The sequence below is a fragment of the Nothoprocta perdicaria genome, unplaced genomic scaffold, assembly GCF_003342845.1.
Source record: "Nothoprocta perdicaria isolate Ctin4 unplaced genomic scaffold, notPer1 scaffold_104, whole genome shotgun sequence".
Taxonomy (NCBI): Eukaryota; Metazoa; Chordata; class Aves; order Tinamiformes; family Tinamidae; genus Nothoprocta; species Nothoprocta perdicaria.
The window spans coordinates 1,193,970-1,216,480 of NW_020454139.1; the positions used below are offsets into that span (position 1 = coordinate 1,193,970).

At 35.2% G+C, this 22,511-nt stretch overlaps 1 protein-coding gene across 1 annotated transcript in view; it reads left to right on the forward strand.

Annotated features, from left to right (window-relative positions):
- Window positions 1–22,511, forward strand: part of CNTLN (centlein) — a 173,480-nt gene that overhangs the window by 26,410 nt on the left and 124,559 nt on the right. The window contains exons 3-6 of the mRNA XM_026044024.1: window positions 213–297; window positions 14,424–14,558; window positions 15,149–15,328; window positions 21,299–21,432. Of these exons, the coding sequence (XP_025899809.1) occupies window positions 213–297; window positions 14,424–14,558; window positions 15,149–15,328; window positions 21,299–21,432 (534 nt within the window). The remainder of the gene's footprint in view (window positions 1–212; window positions 298–14,423; window positions 14,559–15,148; window positions 15,329–21,298; window positions 21,433–22,511) is intronic.

Consider the following 22,511-nt stretch of genomic DNA (forward strand, 5'->3'; position numbering starts at 1 on the left):
TGTTTCTTTTAAAATGAAGTTGTCCTAGCTGTTCATAGATGTAATTTTCTGTCACTTGCCATATGCTCCCTGATTAATTCTGCAAGGCCTGTCAGCTTCAGATAATTTAATTTTCTGTGCTTTAAAATGACATTCATTATCAGGACATGAAAAATTCAAATGATTAGCTGTAAATGATGACTAATAAAGTGTCTATTTTTGTTTATTTCCAGAGAAAAGCAGAAAGCTGAAGTCAAGGACAGAAGGGTATTAGAAATTTTGCAAGTCAAAGACAGCAAAATAGAAAGCCTAGAACAGGTTTGTATTCTGTTTAAATYGAGCAGTTAACAAAACTTTTATCAAAGGTGTTAATTTGTTTCTTCAGGTATGAAAATTGTTTTGTCACATGGGGAAAGACCCAGGTCGCTTGAAGTAACTTTCTCAGAAAGTAAACTTAGTAAACTTACTGGAGTTGTTCAAAAAGCAGGTCTTTCACTAAAAAGAGTTTCTGTTTAGATTAAGCTTTTCGAAAAGTTTCAACTCGCACATAGTTTGCCTGATTTACTGACTGATTTGGTGATWGTCAGCTCAGTGTTCAAAGCATGCTTTCTTTCTTTCTCCTTTCCTATTGCTCCTTTCAGTGTAGATTCTAGTTTAGGAAAGTCCTGATTAGGTTTATGCTTGTCATATTCCTGTATTGTGGACAGATCTGGATGCTGGCAAGTGCAGTAAGCCAAGATAAAACGTTTCCAGAGTAGCTGAGGGCTAGACATATAGTAACCTAAAAGCAGCTTATCTATATACTTTAGTGTTATTAATGTATATCATATAATTTAATTGTTAGCAGAAACTATAAAACAATGCTGACAAATCTGAAAAATCTTATATTCAGTAAAAAACACAGATGAACTATGACTTTTTAATTGTTTAGTCAAAAATGAATAATTGCATCAGTAAAAAATGAAGTATGAAATCACATATTGAACAAGGCATTTTTGACATTGATGGAATGTAAGTTAAAGTTCTGAAAATCAAAATAATTCTTTAAAATATAGTCAGAGCATTTGAACACTAAGTAGGACTTGAAATACTATGCTGATGAAATCCAACACTAATGAGTGCTAAATAACTGGAACAGAGCAATAGCCGTTTCAACCTTCTTTTCTTCGTAAACCTTAAGTGACTGCCTTCTTGAAATTACGGCATGAGCAGGATGTCCTTTTCGTTATTAGGGTTGTTAATATGAAGTTATATCTGGATGAACTGTGAGAGAGAGTTACTAATAAGAATGCTACCAAAAACACCGAAGTCCAGTGTGCTTTCCAGTGTCCAGATCCTGCATGATGAGAGGTCAAAAGGCTGGCAGCAAAGTAGAGCTTTTTTACTTAAAATTGCAACTGCATCAGATAAACTGGATTTTCCCCCCTTTTTTTTTTCTGATTTATTCTACTTCTGATTTATTCAAAATGAACCCAACGTGGTTGTTGCTTGACTGGAAGCAGTGCTGAAATGAGATTACTCATCTATTTTATTTTATGTTAAGTCAGTGGCTGGAGATTTTTTTCTCTCTCGTACTGGAAGTACGATTCATAATGTATCTGGTGCTTATATGTACATATTTTTTTATTGAAGTTATGCATGATTATTGCTGCATTTCTAATCTATTTGCTGCTTAGGTGAAAGAGAGAACGCATGTTCAAGAAGCTCGTAAGACTTTGTCTTCAGTAATGTGTACAGTAATGCTGACTCTTGCTGTATCAGCTCTTGGACCTCTCCATGCCTCTCCTTGCATTTGCTGTATATTTTCTGATCAGTTACAGAAACTAAAATTGAAATGGTTTAGAAATCAGAAACTGAAAGATAATGAGACAGTTGCCGTATGAAAAGGGAGAGGGGTTGAAAAAGTTACAAAATAAATAGAAGAGGTAACTGGGGAAGAGAGAACATGGCCAGTATTGGAAGAGTTTACTGATAAGGGGGCAGAAGCCACACTTTCAGTGATAGTGACAACTTAAATTTGAGTAATGCACTCTTTCACACAGGTTTCTTAAGAGTAGGTCTTTGACTCTTGAGGGGTTGGCAAAGGGCACAGTGTAGAGGCAAAACTCTACAGTTTCAGTGCTCAATATGAAGGCAATAGGTGCTGTCATTCTGCCATTCTTAACTCATCCACTTTCCAGGATGTGGGAAGTCAGTTGAATTCCCGGAGTATTTTTAATGGTTTAGACTCAGCAAGTAATCCAAGACTGAATTTGCGTAAAGAACAATGCACTAAAGGAGRAAACTGGGAAAATTTTCATTTGTGAGCTTTTTGGATTCATTCATTCTTTATCTAAAGAGGAGGGATATTATTTGAGTAATTAACATGTTGCGTATGAAGGTCTGAGTTTTAACACAAGAGGCAATGGAAGTTCTGTGATGTAGAGACAGTGACAGCTGAAACCTCTATATTTCAGTTTCTCTATATATTATCTCTGTGAAGATGAGATTATCCAGACTTTATACCTGTTTTTCCCTTCTCCTCGAATTATCACACAAGAAGATTAGTTACCACAATAACTTCTGTGATGATATTTGCTAGTAATTTCTCAGAGGCTGCTGAGCAACTGATTGTTCAACTTAATGCTGAATAAAGGGAAAAAGGCAAATAAATGATACCTATCATAGTTAGACTTGTGTGTAAGCTGGTGTTGATATCAGAAGCAGCAACAAAAACCTAAAAGGTAAACAGGAAATAACCTTTCATCTGTATTTTGCTTAAACATTATCCTGTGAGAGTAAACCCCCTTTTTTAAAAGGATTGAAAATAAAAAACACTCCTTGCATCCTAAGGGAGAAGCATATAAAAAGAGAAAGAATCATKTCCAATACTAAAGCCAAATTAACTTCTTGTGCAAAGATATTTCAACTGGTTGAAGATTTTCTGATTTTAAGGATTTAATGGAAAACTGACTGAAGTTGATTTACCAACTTACAATTGGAAAGTAATATAGTCTTTTATCAGTTTTGTTTATCTTGAATAGGAAAATATATGTATAAGTGCTAGTAAGGACAGGATTTGTGAGTTTAAAGATAGATATTTAAATCACATATTTGCAAAAATGATGATATTTAACTTAGAAACAAAATACATGGGAAAGTGGATGTAAGGTCAATGTATCACTTCTGTCTATTGTGCATCTTTGCCAGTGCTTACTGATTAAAATTTTACTGAATGTATTTTTTTCTTTTTCATGAATTTTTTGCAAATTTGCATTTTGTGATGAACATCTTAATATATAGAGAATACTTGGGAATGTAACATTTTACATTCAAATAAATAGGGTATTTTTAAGATTTAATGCTTTTATTCAGAGTTAAGTAATTTGCTTCTTCAGCATTAAAGATATTTTAAAAATTAATYTTTGTTTTCAAATATATGGCTGTTAGGATCATACACTGACAGTGAATATTAGGTAAAAAGAAATTGTCTAAATTTTCACGAGTATTTCTACAAAGTGTTCTTAAAAGTAGCATTACCATAGCAAAGGTGTAACTGCAGAGTCCTGTAACTCGAATGTAAACTGGTTAGAAGATCTTCATTTTGAATTTTTAATACAAGAAAAAAAGTTATGTAACAATCTGTGTTGAAACTCAAGCTTAAAGCAATTTTCTAATTAAAACTGATCCAGTGAGAATACCTACTACAATATAAAAATGTGTATTCATTAAAGTAATTATAAATTGATTGTTTTTTGTTGCTCTTTTTATCTGTATTTATAGTTGGTTGGTTGTTTGGTAACTTTTGGTTTTGACTGTACTTGGCATGTATTTATGCCAACATGTTATGCCAACATGTTAGTGTTGTGAGGTAGAAATCCAGCTCTTTTTGAGATCAGTGGCTAAACAGGTATACAGGATCTTACTGCCAATTTTTCATCTAACATTAACATTAAATCATTGGTCCAGAACTCTTCTATCAGCAGAGATATATCATTGCCATAAATATATGATGTCTTTTTTCAAGAGAAAGAATATATAGGTATTGCCTTTAAGTGGACTTCCGTCCGCCTTTTCCTTTTCTTACAATTTTACCTATTTTTCTTCTGAGGAACCGCTGCAGGTCCTACTTTCCATTTACTTTTGGTCTTTAAACACATTTCCTACCTTGCATTAAACACATTTCCTACCTGGTATACTGAATTTGTATATGTCTCAAACAGGTCATAGGTCTTGTCTTCCATGCTGTCTTTTTCTTAATAAACTTAGCTTTTGGAAGAATACATTATAATTACTACACAACTGACTATTTTGACGACTGTTTTCAGAGGTAGTAGGTGAATAATAATKTGGTCTTCTGCATTGCATACAAGAGATTAATCATAGTCATCTGATTTCCTTAGAAGGTAGAAAAACTAAAGATGACTAAATGTAATGTTCAATGTTTTCTTTCTTTTATAACATTTTAATTAATTACCTTTCAATTTTGATATAGAAGAACTAAAGCAGATCTTTTTGTCCTAGACCTTGTAATGTTTGAAAATGTTACTAACCGATTATACTCCAGAGGAGTTAAAATAATACTAGCTTGCCTCATTATCTGCACTTGAAAATCTTCAGCTTGCTGTGCAAATCTATATTAAAGCCCCTTTAATGGGTCCAATTGAAAGAAGCATAATTCTACCTTCAAGCATTAATTAACATTAATAATTTTTGTTCTTAACTTTTGTACTTTTACCTGACTGTATTTTTCTTTGTAGTAAAATGTTACTAAATTAAGACAAATGTATACACACATTAATACCATATTAACATTTTATTTCAAATAACATGTAACTTTGGTTATTCTAGTGTAATGAGGGACATGAGAATAACTCAGATGAATGTGTCAGTAGTGATGAGATTATGTCGAGTTTGTAAACTCTTTATGAAAAACTAGTCAATGAGAATTACATTCTCTAGTCAATGAGAATTACAAAAGTTGCAAGTGAACAGTATCTAATGGTATCAGCACATTTTTTTTCGTTAGGAGAGTTTTTTTACTGAAAGTGACTTTCAAAAAAGGGATGTAGCCTTCAGTATTGGAAGAGCCCTTTACACTGCCATTTGTCTTTATGCCTTATTGCCTGCGATCTTCTGGTTAGCTTTGTCTTTGGACTAACACAGAGAAGTCTCCTTTAGGATAGGGATTGAGTAAGGAAGACAGGAGGAAAAATATTTATAATTCCAATCACTGAATGTTGTGGATTCTAATTTATTGATACAAGGGTACCTGAGTTAGGTATTATGATGGCTATGGCTAATACCTGTGGGCTTGTTTGTCTAAAGAAATTAATAAGCAGTAAATTAGGGTGCATCTTTATAGCTCATTAGTACGTTTGTGTGAACTCCCCTTAGGGATGCTTTGTCTGCAAGTTGAAAATGCCTTTCTGTGATATAGCTTACTCCATGTTGAGGAAGTGTGTGGCTTACTACCTCCTTGCTATTCCTGCACTTCATGTACAAAACCATAAGTTGGTGGCTTGTACTGGTGTCCTATAAATCTGTATGTGATCTTTACATGAATCTCTGTGTAGCCAAGCCTTTAAGTTCTCTAATGCTTCTGGGTCATTATTACTTTGTGTTCCTGCCTTGAGTAATATTTCAGCAAGGATCCTGAAATTGACTTGGGTTTGGTAGGAAAAAAGTACAGCAAATAACAAAACATGATGTAACTCATATTCTACCAGCCCTTATGATGAGAAAGGCATGGTTCTTTCACTAAGAGAGCTCAATATTCATGCCTGGAAAGGAGACAGATTTTTTTATATTGGCTCATTTTTTCTGATCACCTTTGTCTTCCAAGGACTTTAATTAGGTTTTTGGCATCTGTTGTCTATTTCAAGTACCAATAGCTATCAGATAAACATTATGCTATACCACATACAATGGGGTGGCTGTTTTTTATTTAAATAAAAGTAGTTCCTTATTATAGGAGAGATTGATTCTTTAAATGTGTTGAGCACCTTATTTAGCTGTTTTAGTGATATATGTGTTAATGAAAACATTTATGCTTATGTGTATGTATGGTCAGCATAGCTGTGAGAGGTTGAAGCTGGATTTCCTACCTCCGTGAAAGGACATCAAGGTGGTATCTTCCAGTCTTCTCCAGTTAGACGAGCTCATTTCATCAGGTTGTTGGTTTTGGTTCGGAGTTGGATTGGGGGTGGAAGAAGGGATATGCTGGATTTTCTGCTGCTTGACACAACAGTCTGGGCCGCTTCTTCAGTAGCTTCAAAATACAGTTGCTAAGGACAGAGGAGAGGGTAGACTCTTACGGTCAAAAACTACTGAAGGCACCAAATTAATCACATCAGTCAAGCCCAAAGAGGGCAGTAAGGAACAGAGGATCTTCAGTCCTTTAACCTGCTTAACATTTAATCTATGTATCAGATGAAAATTCAGGAGCAAGAGTTGCTTGTGAAAAAGGGGTAAGGATATATTCCTCAGCTGCAGATTGAAGTCAGCTGCTTGTATTTCTGGTCTGGTGCTCCCTGGAAACATTTTACTTGGTGCTGGAATACAGGAAAACAAAATGAAAACCTTAAAGAATCTTTAATTTCTTTACCTCTTGCTCAAAATAAAAAAAAAAGACTCCTCTCCCCCACAGGAAAGATGCCTGCACTTTCTCTACTACTCTATGTAAATCATAGGTAAAAATATTTGAATTGGAAATTTTAAGAAGTATTTTTTTTACTTGTATATATCCTACTGATAGAAATATGTGTTCAAACAATAACATTCATGTGGAATTGGGACCTGTTGGTGTCTGGTTGTAGCTTCATTCTTTTTATTAGAAGCATTCTTTAAGTTATGATCTCAAAGAGTCTTGGAAAACATTGCATGAGAAAGAAGGATCAGTTTTGGTGACGTGAAAATAAAGTGAACTCCTCCACTATAATTCTCCTTATTTTCTATTTTTATATATATATTTTTTCCTTTTAGATTGTTGCATATTTATGCACTTTTTGACTGTTTAAGGACTGGTTTGGAAAATAAGAATTAAAAATGAAAGTATGTGCTGGCAATACTTTTACATAAGACACACATTACRTCTTTGTTTTTGTTGTTCTGTTTTAATAGTGTTTCTTTTTGGGAGGATGGTTTTAAGTTCAAATTGTGCATACAGACTGTCACCTTTGGAAAGATTCTGGAAAACCAAGTACCTCTTGTACTGATGGCTTTTTACTTTTGGATTTTACTTTATGGATTTTAAAATGATTATGTTTTAGATTTTAACTAACTAGTGTCATTTAGGCTATGAAGGGACAACATACGGATTGCAAGTGCAGCAGATGACTTCTATAACATATGGTTACATTTTCATGAATTATTTACATAGAACTTCTGTTCATCCTACATTGGAAAATAATTAAAAAATCTAATGAATAGTCATGAGATGAAGGAGAGCAGTTTTCTTTTGTTTGCCTTTGATTTTTTTTTTTTTGTGTGTGTTTTCCTTTCTAGGAAAGGAGTGCATTTGAATATGACTTAGAAATGTTATATATTAGACGTTTATGAGTGTTCAAGTTTAGAACTATGAAGATTAAGGAAAAGACTGAAAAAATAGAATGAAAACTGAAGAAGCTGAAGGAATAAAGCTGAAGGAATATGCGATATTACTGATTCTATTTTAATGGTGCCTACTTACTGTTCAGCGCCTCCTAGGAAAAGGGAAGGTTGGAGGGAAAAGAAGGAAATAGTGTAAGAATGTTGAACTAAAAATTTTGAGGAAAAAAATTGAAAATCCTTTCATATATGTTTAAGTTGTAATATAATTTCATTTATTTCTTTTTTTTTCAATTCAAACATCCARAATTCATTAAAAAGGCATCTACTCCATTTTTGAAAAATGAAAACACTTCTCCCAAAACAATGATTTCTCACCTCTGGTAATTGTTTTCTGTCCATTTTTCATGCAATATATAGTTACATTTCTCATGAAGTATGAAAATCATAAAAGTACATGGTGATTACTTGAATCTCAGGTAATCACTTCAGTAGTGATGACTGAATGAATGTCCCTCTCTTGCAGTCGTAGATGGAGATTGTTCTTCTAGTAAAGGTGTAGAGACTTGTGTTTCTCTTTAAGTACTTGAGCAGCTAATAACAAATCAGGTGGGCTGTTGTGTTTCTGAATCCTTACTTGCAACAGAGACATGCGTGTCAGCTTTGCATTTCTGCTAGAATTATTTTTAGGGATATTTGATAAACTATCAGTAGAAATCTCAGTTAACATCTTAAAATGTAATGAAAGAACCATTATCTGTAGTTTATGAATCTGTATGGAGGCAGCCATACAGTCTGATTCTCATACAGGGAAATAATTTCAAATTTAAAAAAAAAAAAAGGACTGAAGTACTACAATTTTTTTTCCCTTCTTGTCTCCAAAAATAAAAARTTTGGCAAATATTTAAAGGGATAATGTGTGTAGCTGTTATTTCAAGTCCATTGTTAATGCTTTTTATTTATAGAATAAAAAATGTTGAACTTTAGAAGCTCAGTGATGATGTCTGCAACAACATCAAACAGTGCATATGTTTTGCCAATTGATGGGGGGCGGTGGAAATAACCAGACACCAAGGGAAAGAACGGTCGTGTTTAGTATTAATATCAAATAATACAGAAATGAAATGATACATTTAATGAAACAATAAGCTTACTATGCGCTGAGTTGTAACTACAGACAAAATAAGCAAGGTAAAGTACTTAACCATTACTATACAAGAGAGAGAATAGTGATTAAGAAAAGGATACATCAATTGCTTAAATACGCTGCCGTCACCCAGATCCGCAGTGTCTGGGGAGCCCCTGTTGCAGCGAGGATTTGGAGCCTTCCCAGCAATGGAAGGTCTTATGCAGTGTGTCCACCTGTAAGTGAGGTCTCCAAAGTCGCTGTAAGAGTTTCCAGCTTTTATAAGATCAAATCAGCAAAAGTTGCATTTTCTTTGTTAGTGGTAATAGCTGGTATGTCCTACTTTCGTTATCATCCAGCACCGGGACCTGGCCAGAGCCCCAGCTTCAGGTGGGAAAKTTCCTACAAGGTCAAAAACGCTTGCCTGAGAGTCTGCAAAAGTTACAATTTTATGAGCTTACATGCAGGCCAGCAGAAGTGATTTACAGGCGAGTTCTGTGTACTTCTGAAAAAGCAGAGCCGTATTCAGCTGTAAGTCAACCCTGACTTGGGCCTGTGGTTCAGGCCCTAGCAGTTCAGCATAACTTGTAATAGTTAATATGCTAACTCTTTTATTTTGAAAAACAGACTACTAGCACAAATGATGTGTTTCCACTGCCATGTTAAATATCTTACATAATGTAGTATGCTATGTTAAATTCATGTTGGATAACAAGTTTAATTTAAATGTGAATATAATTTGCATATTTATTAGTATTAAATACTGATCAAGAAATTATTTCTGCAGTTATTGACAATAATTGCAGTTATTGACAAAGTATTTGATACTATGATACTTTGATACTAGTAAGAAAAAAGTAATATTGTACAGTGTGCACTGTTGTGCAGTGGGAAAGGCTAAAAATGAGTCCTAGAACAACAGTTGTCCAAAAGACCTGCTTCACTAGGTAGAATGTTTTTTGTTTCTGTGTGTTGTTGCCTGCAGCATTCTGGGCTGCAGGTACACAAGGAATACTCTTTGACTCTTATCTGCTAAACTAAAGGGTAACAGCAGATTAATTTTTATTAGAGCAAATTCACTTCTAGATTACAATTTTTCTGTATTTCCAGGTTTGTCTGTGAAAAATTTTTCAGAAGTCTACTGTGGTTGTATCAATCATACACATTTTTTACAGTTTTTGAGTATCAGGCCATCAAAAGCATGTAAAACACTTTCTGTATTTGAACCAGTATGATTGCAGTCAGTGCAATATTTTGTGAGATTATTCTTCTGTAGCAAAACCCTATCTTTTATGGTATTTAGACAAAACAAGTAGATATTGTAGAAATAAATGAATTCTGGATGAATGCATTTGTTCATTAATTTATTTACTTTATTTGATTTCTGCTTCACTTGCCTACCACAATAGGATTTCCTCTAAGAAATTAACCTTTACTGTTTTTCTGTTCTTACATAAGATAATTATATAACATCATCATATCATATCACAATCATATAAGGTAATTCATAGCTTGAGGAAGCAAGTACAAAAACATCTGCACAGGCAAAGGCAGATAATAGTTTACTTAATTGTCTGCATCTAAGAAATTTTTTGTTACTGCTATTTCTATCCAGCCATAGCTCCTGAATAATATTCGCCTTCTTAATAAGCATTGAAATGAGCAGGTAGGAGAGGAAAAGTTCATTTCCTTAGAGTAAGATGATACAAAGTGGTACTCAGGATAAAATGCTTTAAAAGATAGCAGAAGTGTTTCCGCACGTCTGGTGAGTTTACTATTACAAGCAAACAAAATAAAACTCAACCTTAGCAATAGCTATAGGCAAAGTTGTTTAAAGCCTTAAGATGGTCAGGTTTTAGAATAAGCAATTAGTATGCAATCCGACTCAGGATAATCTGTCCCATTACTTTGCAGTATGTAGTTTATTTTGGTTTAAAGATCCATCTCGGTGATATAGAACAAACATTGGGAAAATCTAGTTTTGTTTTTGATGGTGTATYTTAGGTCTCCTTTAGCCTTCCAAACTCTTGCAAAACTATTCCATTCTAAGTAAGACCCTAAGATCTCTGTGACTTTACTTTTGGTGTGTGTGGTGGTGTATATATATATACACACACACACACACACACCAAAAGTAAATATATATAAATAAATACATATATAAAAAACATATGTCTCCATCACAACGTCAATACAGTGTATAATGAAACAAAGTAGTAACACTGTGTGGTTTGTGTACCCGGACTTTAGATGCCTTACTGAGCTGGATCTGAACCTTGAGTTTGTATGAGTTATTTTTAACTCTGTAAGTCAATTTATAACCAGCAGAATCTTTCAAAACCTTCTTAAGACTGAGCTACAAAGGTAGATTTTAAGTGTGTAGAAAAGCAGTATTGAGCAAGAAGGAAGAGTCACAAATCTCCTCACTAAAATTCTGTAATGACCTGTTGATTAGGGGAAGGCAAGCAGTTGCTTGATTGGTGCTTGCCATGATGATGTGGATTCATTTATTTTTTTAAAGATGTGACAAAATTATCTCAGCAACAGTTTTATTTTTGTATTTCTGAAAAGTTGTTATTTTCATTCTGGATTAGTTAAGACTAAGCCTGGTGTCAGGAGCCTCCAAACAGAGAGTTCTAACATCATCTTCAGCTGCGTCTTTTCATATCCCTATTCTTTTCTTAATATCTACTAAACACTTGCTGGTGTACTGGCAGTATATCTGCCTTTTGAAGATCGAAATACAGACATTCTTACTGAAAAAGATATATTCCAGTGATTGGTTTTACCCTACATGAGTATAAAAAAAATTTGTATGTAAAAGATAAAAATGCACAAATGGATATTTACTCCGTTACCTTTCCTGTATGTTCAGGTGGTTCATGATGTGTGCCTACTATTTATAAGTATATGTATGCATACATCAAAAATTGTGTATGTTGATCGTTATGTACAAGTGCATGTGTATGAGTGTGTTTAAATCAACACTTAATTGTCTGTGCTATTCTGAATTCATTAATAATATTTTAAAATTTCAGTATCTTAGGAAAACTGTGACTACAGTCTGTAAAATGACAATGCAGAATGAAGTCTCTGTAGGAGAATTATTTGTATTTTAAAAGTAGGCAACTATGCTGTAGGTTTCAGCTTAAATTAAGAATTAAAGACTGTGTTAGATACAGGCCAGCTCTGTATTTTCAGATTTCTCTGTCTTTATGTGACAGTACTGTTAGTAAAAAGGTGTATTAATGGAATCCTTTGGGATTTTTTTTTATTTGATTGATTGGTTGCTTTGAATTATTCGCATTGGATTTAAAAAATAAAAGGATACRAGAATACAGATTTTCTACATTTTCCTTTTTTTTTCTTCTGGTTATCCCACTCACTCATTTTTTCATTCTCTTTAGGTCACATTCACAGTTTCTTTCCTGACTTCTTAAAGAATGTTATTAAAAATTATATCACTTGCTCTACTCTTTAAATTCCCCAGTGGTTGCTAACAATTTTTGAAATAGAAAAAGAGAATCTTTTGTTGTTGTTGTTTGATAGAGTAAAACTTTTTTATGTAGAAAGTCCCTCTCCCCACACATGCCTTCTGACACTATCTACTAAATATCTTTATTTTTTAGCATTTGTTTAATATTTTTAATATTTGCTGCAGAATTGAGCTGTATTTTCTGTCATTTTTCAATATGTTGAATAGTTATATCCAAACTTTTGCTTGGACATTTTGCTTTCTCTATAGCATATGTTTCATTTTTCACTTTGTAATAAATTTTATTGTTTGTCTGGTAGTGTGTGGATGACTGTGTTGGTCAGAAACAAATGGAATTAATAAAAAAATAAGGGAGCAGTATATAGAGAAAATTTGGGGGAGATGGTAGAAGAGAGCACAAAATATACTAGCAGAAAAAGTGAGAATGTCATGTAGGAAAAGGGAGGAGGACTACGGAAGAGAAAGATTCAAAGTGGAATAGCAAAGTTAGAATAAGGTCTCAGTAAAACAAATGCAAATAAAAATGAAAGTAGATTCAATACCAGAAAATATAAAGTAATAGATACATTTAAAGACATCAAAGTGTTTGCTAAACATACAGGTTAATGTCACCGCCTATCCTCAACTACATTTTTCTGGTGCCAGAGTACCACAGAAGCTCGTGAGCTGCTTAAAAAATTTCAGCTGAAGAAATTACTTGTATCAGCTTCAATTTCACATTAAATATGTGTAAATCATGCTTTTGAGACAGTTTATCTCTGTAATATTGAAAAAGATTTGGTATTAAGCTAGTGGACAAATGTTACAACATAACTCACTAAAGATTTTGTGCTTAGTAATATTTTTATTATTTTTGTTTATTATTTTTGTAGAGTAGGAAGGGARAACAGTCCTTCCTTGAGGAAAAGCTGATGGATACACTGCTATTCAGGCTTTCAGAACTGCAGGATCACTCTGTGCTTCTTCCATAGTGGATAATTTCTGTGTGGAATGTGAGTGCTTGGGATACTGACATACTATACTGACAGTGACCAGCATGCTGAGCAAGCTCTGCTTATGTCTCCAGAGGYTGCTTTGCAGGAAGGGCTGCTACCTGTTGTAGGCACAGACGTGTCTAGTTGTGGCCGTGTTACTTGGAGTCCAGTGGTCACATAGTGACTCTTTTTGCTCAGATGTAGGTTTAAAATTAATAGTTGTTGTACATGGTTCCTGATCTGACTCCTGTGTTTTTTTATATGATGTTTTCTTCTTTAATTCCTTTTCTTCTCAAGATTTTCATTCTTTCATCATGCCTGTTATATGTATGAACTGGAAATAACTGTTTTCAGACAGGAGGTATTATTTCAATAAACCTTTATTTAGGTAGTATCTTAGTATCTTTATTTAGGTAGTATCTTAGGTAGTATATTAATCGACAGTATTGTAGATTAATCATATACTTTTTTAGAAAAACATCTCATAATATTTAATTGGATCAGAATATTCAAGGCTGATTCGTTTTCGCCTTAGACAAAGGTTTCCTCTGCTCCTTTCTATAGTTTAAGTGTCACTACTAGGAAAATATTTTAAATCAAGCCCTGTTTTGTTGAAGAAACTGAGGAAGTGACACATGAAACTAAATTGGGCTGCTGAGCAGGAATGCAAAGTTTCAACATCCACAACCCTAAAAGTGTTAAGAGTATGAAGGCCTTTAAAAGAACAGAGTACAGTGGTAGTACAGAAAGTTGGATTTGTTTTACTAATGTCCAGTAGATTTTGCTATGTACAGTACAGTAAATTCTTGTGTGTGTACCAACAGTGTTGGTTTACTTGCCTTAAGCAGCAAATTCATTTAGACTTAATATCTTCTGTATAACTATTTGTATCATAATCTTCCTTGTTTTTTTCACTTAATACTTGTTTCTCATTACTTCCACAAAATTTGGAGAATGTTCAAATCTTATTTTTGGCCAGATTTCTGAAATGTTAAAAGTGGGAGAAAAAAAAAAAGAAAAAGCATTCTTAATCCCCACAATTTCTGCAGATGGCTGCTTTCACCACTCTAAGCTTGACTAAATTTGTAGTTAAGGGCTTCTTTGTTTGGTGACAGCAGGATGCTGTCTTGCTCGTTTTCATCACAGTGTTATATGATGATGCATTTTCAARTATGTTTTACGCAATAGTGAATTTWAAAAAAAAAGCTATGAAATAACATTTGGTACGTTGTTTTATGACACAGGATTTGTGTCTAAAGTGATATGAGAACATGCATATTCTTTTACAATTGCTTTTTGTCTATTTTTTTATTTTTAATAGAGACTCTCGGGACACCAGCAGGAGATAAACAACTTAAAACAGAGAAATATTGTGTTAGATGAGGAAAATGCCCATTTGAAGAATGAATTGAGTAACTTGAACCAGAAACTTAAAGATAAAAGCCAAGAACTTAAGGTATATTGACTTGTACATAGTTTTATAAGACTGTAGCTTTGAAGTTGTTCTTTAAGCAGTGTCAGCCTTTGTGGCACAGAAAGTGACAAGCTTGGAGAAAAAATTGCCTTAGGCCTTGCTGTACCTCACAGCTTTTTCACACTCCAACTCTGAGGAAGATGCTTTAAAGCCAAGAATCCAAGCTTTATAACTTTCAGATAAATAGTTAATGATGGAAATGGAGCAAAGAAAGTAGGAGTGTGAAGATGTGGCTTCTTGTAATTAGATTCTGATGGGACTGGCATTATTAATTGATAAAGCCGAGGTCTGGGAGGATATGTCTGTGTGGGTCTCAAAAATAGCTGGGGACAGCATCAAAGGCAGCTTGATCAATTAATGGGCTCTTTGCAAATGTGTACTCATCAAAGCTGTCATCCAGCTAAAAAATATGACCCTTCCACCTGCATGAAAGAGGCCAATAAAAGTACACAGGTGACCTTGGCCATCAAATATAGAAGAAGCTGCTGTGAGGGTAAAACTGCACAGTTTATATTTGCTGATTAGTTCTCCCTTTTTTTTTGTTTATCGGCCCTTGTGGTACTGTTCTACAGGACACCAAGGAGTGCACACAGAAGAAGGAAGAGCAAAATAGACTGGTTATAAAAAACCTGGAGGAGGAAAATAAGGGATTGAATACACGCTGTGCTGACCTGCTAAATGACCTGGAGAAACTGAGGAAGCAGGAGGCACAGTGGAAAATAGAAATATCTGGCACTGATGCCAAAATAAAGGTACGAAATGGAATGGACTCCTGGATGTTATTTCAGAACTAACTTCTCTGGACATTTGCACTACAAGTTATTTTCTTTAAATAACAAGTTATATATTCAAATCTACCAGTGGGGACCGACATTCATTTACATTCCTTCACTTAAGACCCATAGCTTTTTAAAAATTGATGTTGCAAAGCAGGAATCTGACTTCAAATAGTCATCTTAAAATGTAATCATTAAAAAATAAAAGATACTGCATTTTAAGATAAAATACATATATATTAAATAATAAAAACATAAAAGTATTATCATTCGAGACTTTTTTTCTCAATGTATAATTTACTTAACTATAATTTGATTGCGGTAGGCTGGAATTTGTTGTTTTGGAAGAATGTTTAAAAGTTTGTAATTTATTCAAGACTACAGTTATCTTAGCCTCCAGAGGGCTCCACTCGGAGAGGCCTTATTAGCGAATATAATATGTTAAAACATTATTTTTACATTTTCTGATAAAATTAAAAAGAAAATTATATTTTCTTTTGCAGAAATTGTGAAGAGTATTACATTTTTTATTTAAATAGGTTACTCTGGGTTACAAATTTGTTGATGAAAATTGGCATGTTCTTTTTAAATATCCATGAGAGAAATAAGACATAGACATGGTATCGGTGTTTAATGGCTGCTTATATGTTTTTATAGTGTTCCTCCCCACCAACTTGGCTAATGAATTCTTACTCACTAAGCTATTTTCTTTGCAATATCAAATTACATGACCTTCTGGTATATTCAGCATAATAACTATCCATTCAGCTTCTTGCACAGAGACATCTTTGGCTCCCACTATCAAATTACTGGTTTTGGTGACACTTCTGATTGTTATACTGATGGAAAGCCTCTGTGAAGAGTTTGATTCAAGTCTTTTAACATGGGAGGTAATGTTATTGCAAATCAAGGTTCTTAGAGTGGTTATGATGAAAAGATTGTAGCATTTCCAGGACACAGTGTGGTGTTTTGATCCTTGTGGGGGTTGAAAAAGGAGCAGGGGAAAGCCACTAGTGTGTACTAGGCTGATTTAATTTGCAAGTTGTCAAATGCATTGTTTATAATATCTGATAAATTATTGAAAATTAYGGCTATCCACACCGCCAGTGAAATGGTCAGAATAATTTTTAATGCATCAATCCTCATGGCTGATGAGGTACTCTCATTGAAGAAAGGTGTGCCATAACTATACGATTACARAGGTGGCAGAATGAGAACAGGAGATACCTCGATTGTGTCAGGCATCTCTRAGGGCATCTCCAACCAAAGTACAATCTCAATAATCAAGAGAACAGTGATAGAAGTGCATAGATAAAGCTGAGGTATCCTTGTTTTTGCCTCAGTCTTCCCCAAGAAGGCCCTCCAAGCCTTTGTCCCTGGAGGCAGGATTGATGGAGAGGACGTACCAGCAGTGTAGGAGCTGGGGCTTACTTGGGAGAGCTTGTTAGGTCAGTTGGACCAAATAAGGATGCAGTGGTGCTCGGAGATGGTTGTGTCTCCTTGGGACTGCTGCCCTATCGTCTGTGAAATGTTGTGTGAGTGGGGGAGGTTTAGGGTAAATAGATAAAAGCAAATGTTGGGCCGTATCCAGGGAAGACGCAAGGGCTGATCCACAAGTCAGTGGCTGGTCAGCCTTACTCCAGATCCTAGGAAAACCATCCAGAAAGTACTTTAAAAAACATTTTCAGGGGACATGAAGGAAAAGACACCTGAGGACAGTCAGTCAGGGTCAGTCATGCCTGATGAACCTGATGATCTTTCACGCTAAAGTGCTGACAGACAAGGTGTGAGGAGTGGTGCATCTCATACATCTCAACTCTTTGTAAGGTGGTGGACACTCCAAAACATATTCCAGCACCAAGTTAGGATGCCAYATCTGCATGGGTGGATGGGCATATTTAAATATTAAATATATTGAGGTGTGGATATATTTGTTAGCTGCCAGAAGAGCAGTTTTCAGGGCGTTTTGTTTACAGATTGAACTTTACCTGCRGACAGGAGCGGCTGTGGGGCTGGAGCTGCTCGCCGGCCCCACGGGCAGGTCAGCGGCCATGGGAGGTRCTGCTGGCTCCGGCCTGGGGCGCGCCTGGCCCAGCAAGGCCGGACGACCTATGGCCGCCCTTGTGTGGGGCAGAGTGTTGCAGCAAGGGCCCCCTGCTGCCCATGGCAGGATGTGGGGCTGCGAGCCAGAGGCCTGGGAGCAGCTGGTGCCTGGTTCCACAGAGGGGTGGCTGCGTTTTCACCCCTTCCAATCGGACAAGAGGCCTCATCCCTCTGCTGTGGGACAGGATTAGCCAAAGTGGGGCCTCTCTCCTCTCCCAAGACTGCTTTAAGACTTGAAAAGCATATTACTATGATACTATCTGTATGATGTAACTGTTGCGTTTGACCTCTAKGGAGCAGGAGTGTGTGTTTTTTCTCATTATTTTTGATCAATATTTGGTAAGTAAGCATTTGTAAAAACACACAGAAATATGTTACTTCTGTAGTTCAGTTCTACTTTTATGTATACACCACTTGCAAATATTTGCTCAAACTTTGAGTTTACCTCTCTGTATCTGGCTTCCTCGCTTCTGTTACTAGACATGCTCCAGAATTCAATATAGGATGCCAGATGACTTTTGTAGATGACAGATACAGAAACTGTTCAAACTAGTCTTCTATATCCCTAGAAAAATAAAATCAAACATTATCAGTGTAAACTGATAACTGACATTAAAATTATTTTTAAAATAAGTGTAAGATGGTTAAGAGCTATGTAGCACTGCTTCTCCAAGGGCTATGAATCATGGCCATGAATCATGGTCTCCTTTTGGATAAGTGGCCTTCCACAAACTAAATGCAATTAGTTTACTTTATCAGAATTAAAAATCGTTTTCAGTGTAGAAGTGTCACTTTTTCCAGGCCTACCAGAACCCAAATTGAATTAAAAAATCAAACTTGTTTCAAAGCAGAACAGAACACTATTATGGTTAGGTTGCCTGTTTTATGAATATTTTTTATGAATAATAATAGTTTTATAATAATTGTTTTATGAATATTAAGGTATATATTCAACATTATGAAAGACAGAATACCTTACTGTTAATTAATTATACTATTAATTATAAAAGAGAGTGACTCTACTGTTTTCTTGTTTCTTAGTTTGCAAAGGACTTCTTAAAGAAATTAAAGTCTAAAAATAACATTGCTAAAGAAACGTAAAGGCTGTTCACTGTTAAAACATAAGATTTTAAGAAAATCTCTTTTATAGAGAAATGAGAGATTTACTGGCATGCAAGAACTTAAGAAAATCAGTAACRTGCATAGAAAAAATATTTTAACTCAGTAATGATGTATAACAAGATGAAAATGAAGTTACAGTGTTAGAAAGTGTCTAGCCATTTTGAAGCTACAGATACATGATACTGCTACGTGGAACTGTGGTTTTCTGTGAACGTGGAACACGGTTTGTGGAATGTGGTTTGCTGTGAACTGTGCTGCCTCGGACCTTATCAATGTCTTTAGCTTTTCGTATTTGGTGTGCTTTGAAATTCACCTGGCTTCTTCATTTCCTGAAGTTGTATTTTTGGAACTTGAAGTGATTAAAATATTCCTGTATTTTTTTATCCTCAATTACTACCCGAGTGTATGGAAATCATATGGTGCAAGTCTGCTAAAAGTAGACTTCTTTTGCATGATTTGCTTTCAGTGTTGTTTTAAAGAAACATGTCATGTAATGATGTCTCTTTTGCTTTTCATAGTCATTCCCTTCCATCCAAATTTTTAAAGAATTTTTTAGAAATTTCAACTTTGTATTTTAAATAGTACTTAATTTGTTTAAATGTATTTCATGCTGCTTTAAAAGATCAAACGTTAAAGATCAAGTATAGATAGTTCTAAACTCTCTATAAAAAGTAACATAAATTCCACACAATTTTAAAAAAGGAAGTTACTCATAGTTTAAAGGTAAAAGTTTATATTTCGTAATATTAGAAGCTTGAATGATAAATTCTAATGAATATATGATATTTTACTGTACAAGTTATTTGCACAACCCAAGCACTTTTTTTCACCTGTGTTTCCACAACACAGTGGAATGCACAAGTCCATGCACTATTTTTTAACCTGGGTTTCATCCGTTCAGTACTGCTTACAGGAAATTTCCAGGAGGATCAACCATTATCAGATTAAATTATTACAGTTAGTTGAAATTAAAACCTGAAGTTAAAAGTTTCAAATCTAGGGTGAGTCAATGGATGATTTTTTTTTTTTTTTTGTGCTTTTAACTTCTGCTGTCATGTGATTTTGTATACATTTGTATACTAATGACAAAGCCTTTTGCCTTCTCATCTTTGTACCGCACYCTGCACTGTATGTTTGTTGTACACATACAACTCACATGAAAAATACTATATAGCATGTTGTGAGAGAAATGGGAATAGAACTTATTTAGGAAAACTTTCAAATTTTATATTTATTAAGTTAGAAGTTGTGACTGGGAAATAATCTCACATTTTATAGTAACTTCTAGTTACTGGAAAAAAAAAAAAAAACAGCACTGGGCTGTGCACCTGAGCACCTTGCAAATACTTAGCTGTGAGTTATAAAGGTGAATACTTTATGACACCAAGATAATAGTTGATGACATTTCAAYGTTTTTGTGTCAATAGGATGATCTRTCACCTGCCATTCTGAATTTTTTATTGCTTGAGTAAAAGCAATTTTGAGTAATTTTTTCTACTCAGTCTTCAAGATCAAATGATGACTCATCCATCAGATTCACTGAGTATATAAATTGAGGCTTATCATGGAATGAAACAATTAGCTTTACTTCATTCATGAATTCTGCTGTTTCACAAAATGTACATTAATATTATTAACAGGATGTGATGAAAAATGGTTGGTTCTTAGTATGCTTATGTGTCCAAACATGTATAACATACTTCTAAGTTATTTTAAAGGCAGTTCATTATTTACCTTTCACAGAATCACACAAACTCACAGAATGGCCCTCTGGGGATCATCTASTCCAACCCCCTGCTCCAGCAGGGACACCCAGAGCACAGGGCACAGGGCGGCATYGAGGCGGGTTTTAAAGATCTCCAAAGAAGGAGACTCCACAGCCTCCCTGGGCAACCTGGTTTTCCTTCAAACCAGGGAAATCCAGTTTTGCATGAAATCTGTAATAAAAGCTATTTTGCTGCACAGTCCCCACTTCCCAAGGACAGTGGGTCAGGTCAATCCTCTTTTACCTTATGCTAGTTAGCATAAGGTGCATGTGTGTGCATGTGTGCCCCTGTGTATTCCTTCCTTCAGCCAGACAGGATCAGAGCTGCCTGTTCGCACACCAACTAAGAGATTCCTSTAGTTTATATAGGCTGCTTCTCTATTATAAAGTTGTGCAGCCCTGCCAGAAACAACGAGAAGAAGCTGAAATAGAGGGCCATATGCTGTTCTTAGTTAGATTTTGTGGAAATTGGCTAAAGATTTCACTCTAAAAATATCCTAATATGCTCAATATTTGAGATGTCTRTGCTGAAAGAGAAAAGTCTTCATTTTGCTATTTCTTTAACGAAGTCTCTAGTCAAACAGAGTAGAAACTGCCACTAGCAATAAATGAGATATCAGTATGTCAGTATCAAGATATAGTCATTTCCCGCTGTTGCTCTGTCCTGGAATGTTTGCCTCAGAGCAAGAAATTTTGTCTATGTGTAATGATACTGATGTAGGCATTGAGCTACATCAATGGATGTGGGCAGGAACTAGCAACATGTGAAACTGTGCTGGAGCTTGTGTTTCATACTGCTACAGAAATGCACACATGAGTACAAAGATATATGTACATTGACTTAGCAATAAATATATGGATGTGTATGCAAGTGCATTGTTAACAAACATAAATACACGAGATTTTTAGCTTTCTTTTACACTGCTTTCAATATATTTTAAATGCTTTATTTGCAGAATTTAGAGAATGATTTAACAGAGGCAAGAGAACAAATGAAAGAGTTGCACAGTAAATGCAGTAAGTTGTCATCTCAGCTAGCTTTGAAGCAGGAAGAACTCTCCCAGAAGGATTATGATGTGACRAGAGCAAGGCAAGTATCTCATGCTTTAGCTGTAATTCCAAATCTCCCCAGCCACTGCACTGAGAAAATGCTACCTTATGTTAGAGGTATTTTCGTGAAGCAATATATTTTCATACCATTCTGTTTTGTAAACTGTAAAACTTATGGACATATGCTGGTGAGTGAGAAATTATGCAGACTGCCTCTGATATGTTTTGGTCCTTAACAGATTATTGCAATTAWTTAAGAAGCAATGGGGATTAAAATTCACACTTCTACAATTATCATTAGGTCTGAGAGTCAAAAAGTACCGACAGTAACAGGAAAAAAAATGGAGAGGCTAAGTACCCTAGTCTTAGAAAGTCTGGCTTTCATACTTTAATTAGTCAGGCCTTACAAGTCAGAAGGAATTTAGGACTGTGCTAAAGGTTTAAAGTGAAGCGATTTAAGCTTTATATAAAGTTTCACAGACGTTTTTCTTATGCTCAATGTTTAAGAGTAGTGCTGCATATTTAAGACAGTCATCTCATGGTCACTGTAGCCAAGGTGTTCCCCAGCCTTCACGTGCCTGACCAGTTCTTCCTTTGCTGTAAGCATGAGGTCCAACAGAGCATCTGTCCTTTTCAGTTCCTTGATTACCTATGTTAGGAGGTTGTCATACAAACACTCCAGAGAGCTCCAGGGTTGCATGTGCTGAACTGTTTTGTCCTTCCAGCAGGCAACAGGCAACTCAGGTTGGCCCTGAGGACCAGGGCCTGCAAAAATGAGACTGCTTCTGGTAGTCTGAAGAAGACCTCAGTGCTTGGTCTTCCTGATCAGATGGTATATAATAGACACTACATCTCACTGTTGGGCTTCCTGCTAATCCTGACCCACAAGCATTCAGTGGAATGCTTGGGAATTGCTGGTGGTGACACCCTGCRGCAAGGGAAGGAGGCATCTATCTGACCTCTTGTCTGGTGAGGCCTTTTGCCTGCCAGAAGCTCAAATATAAGGTGTCAGTACAACGGCTACCATGACCTGTGTCTTTAACAAGACACATCTGACTTATTATCCTCTGCTGCTCTTCTATGAGGGCACAAATGATATCAAGGGAAAACTGGATGCCA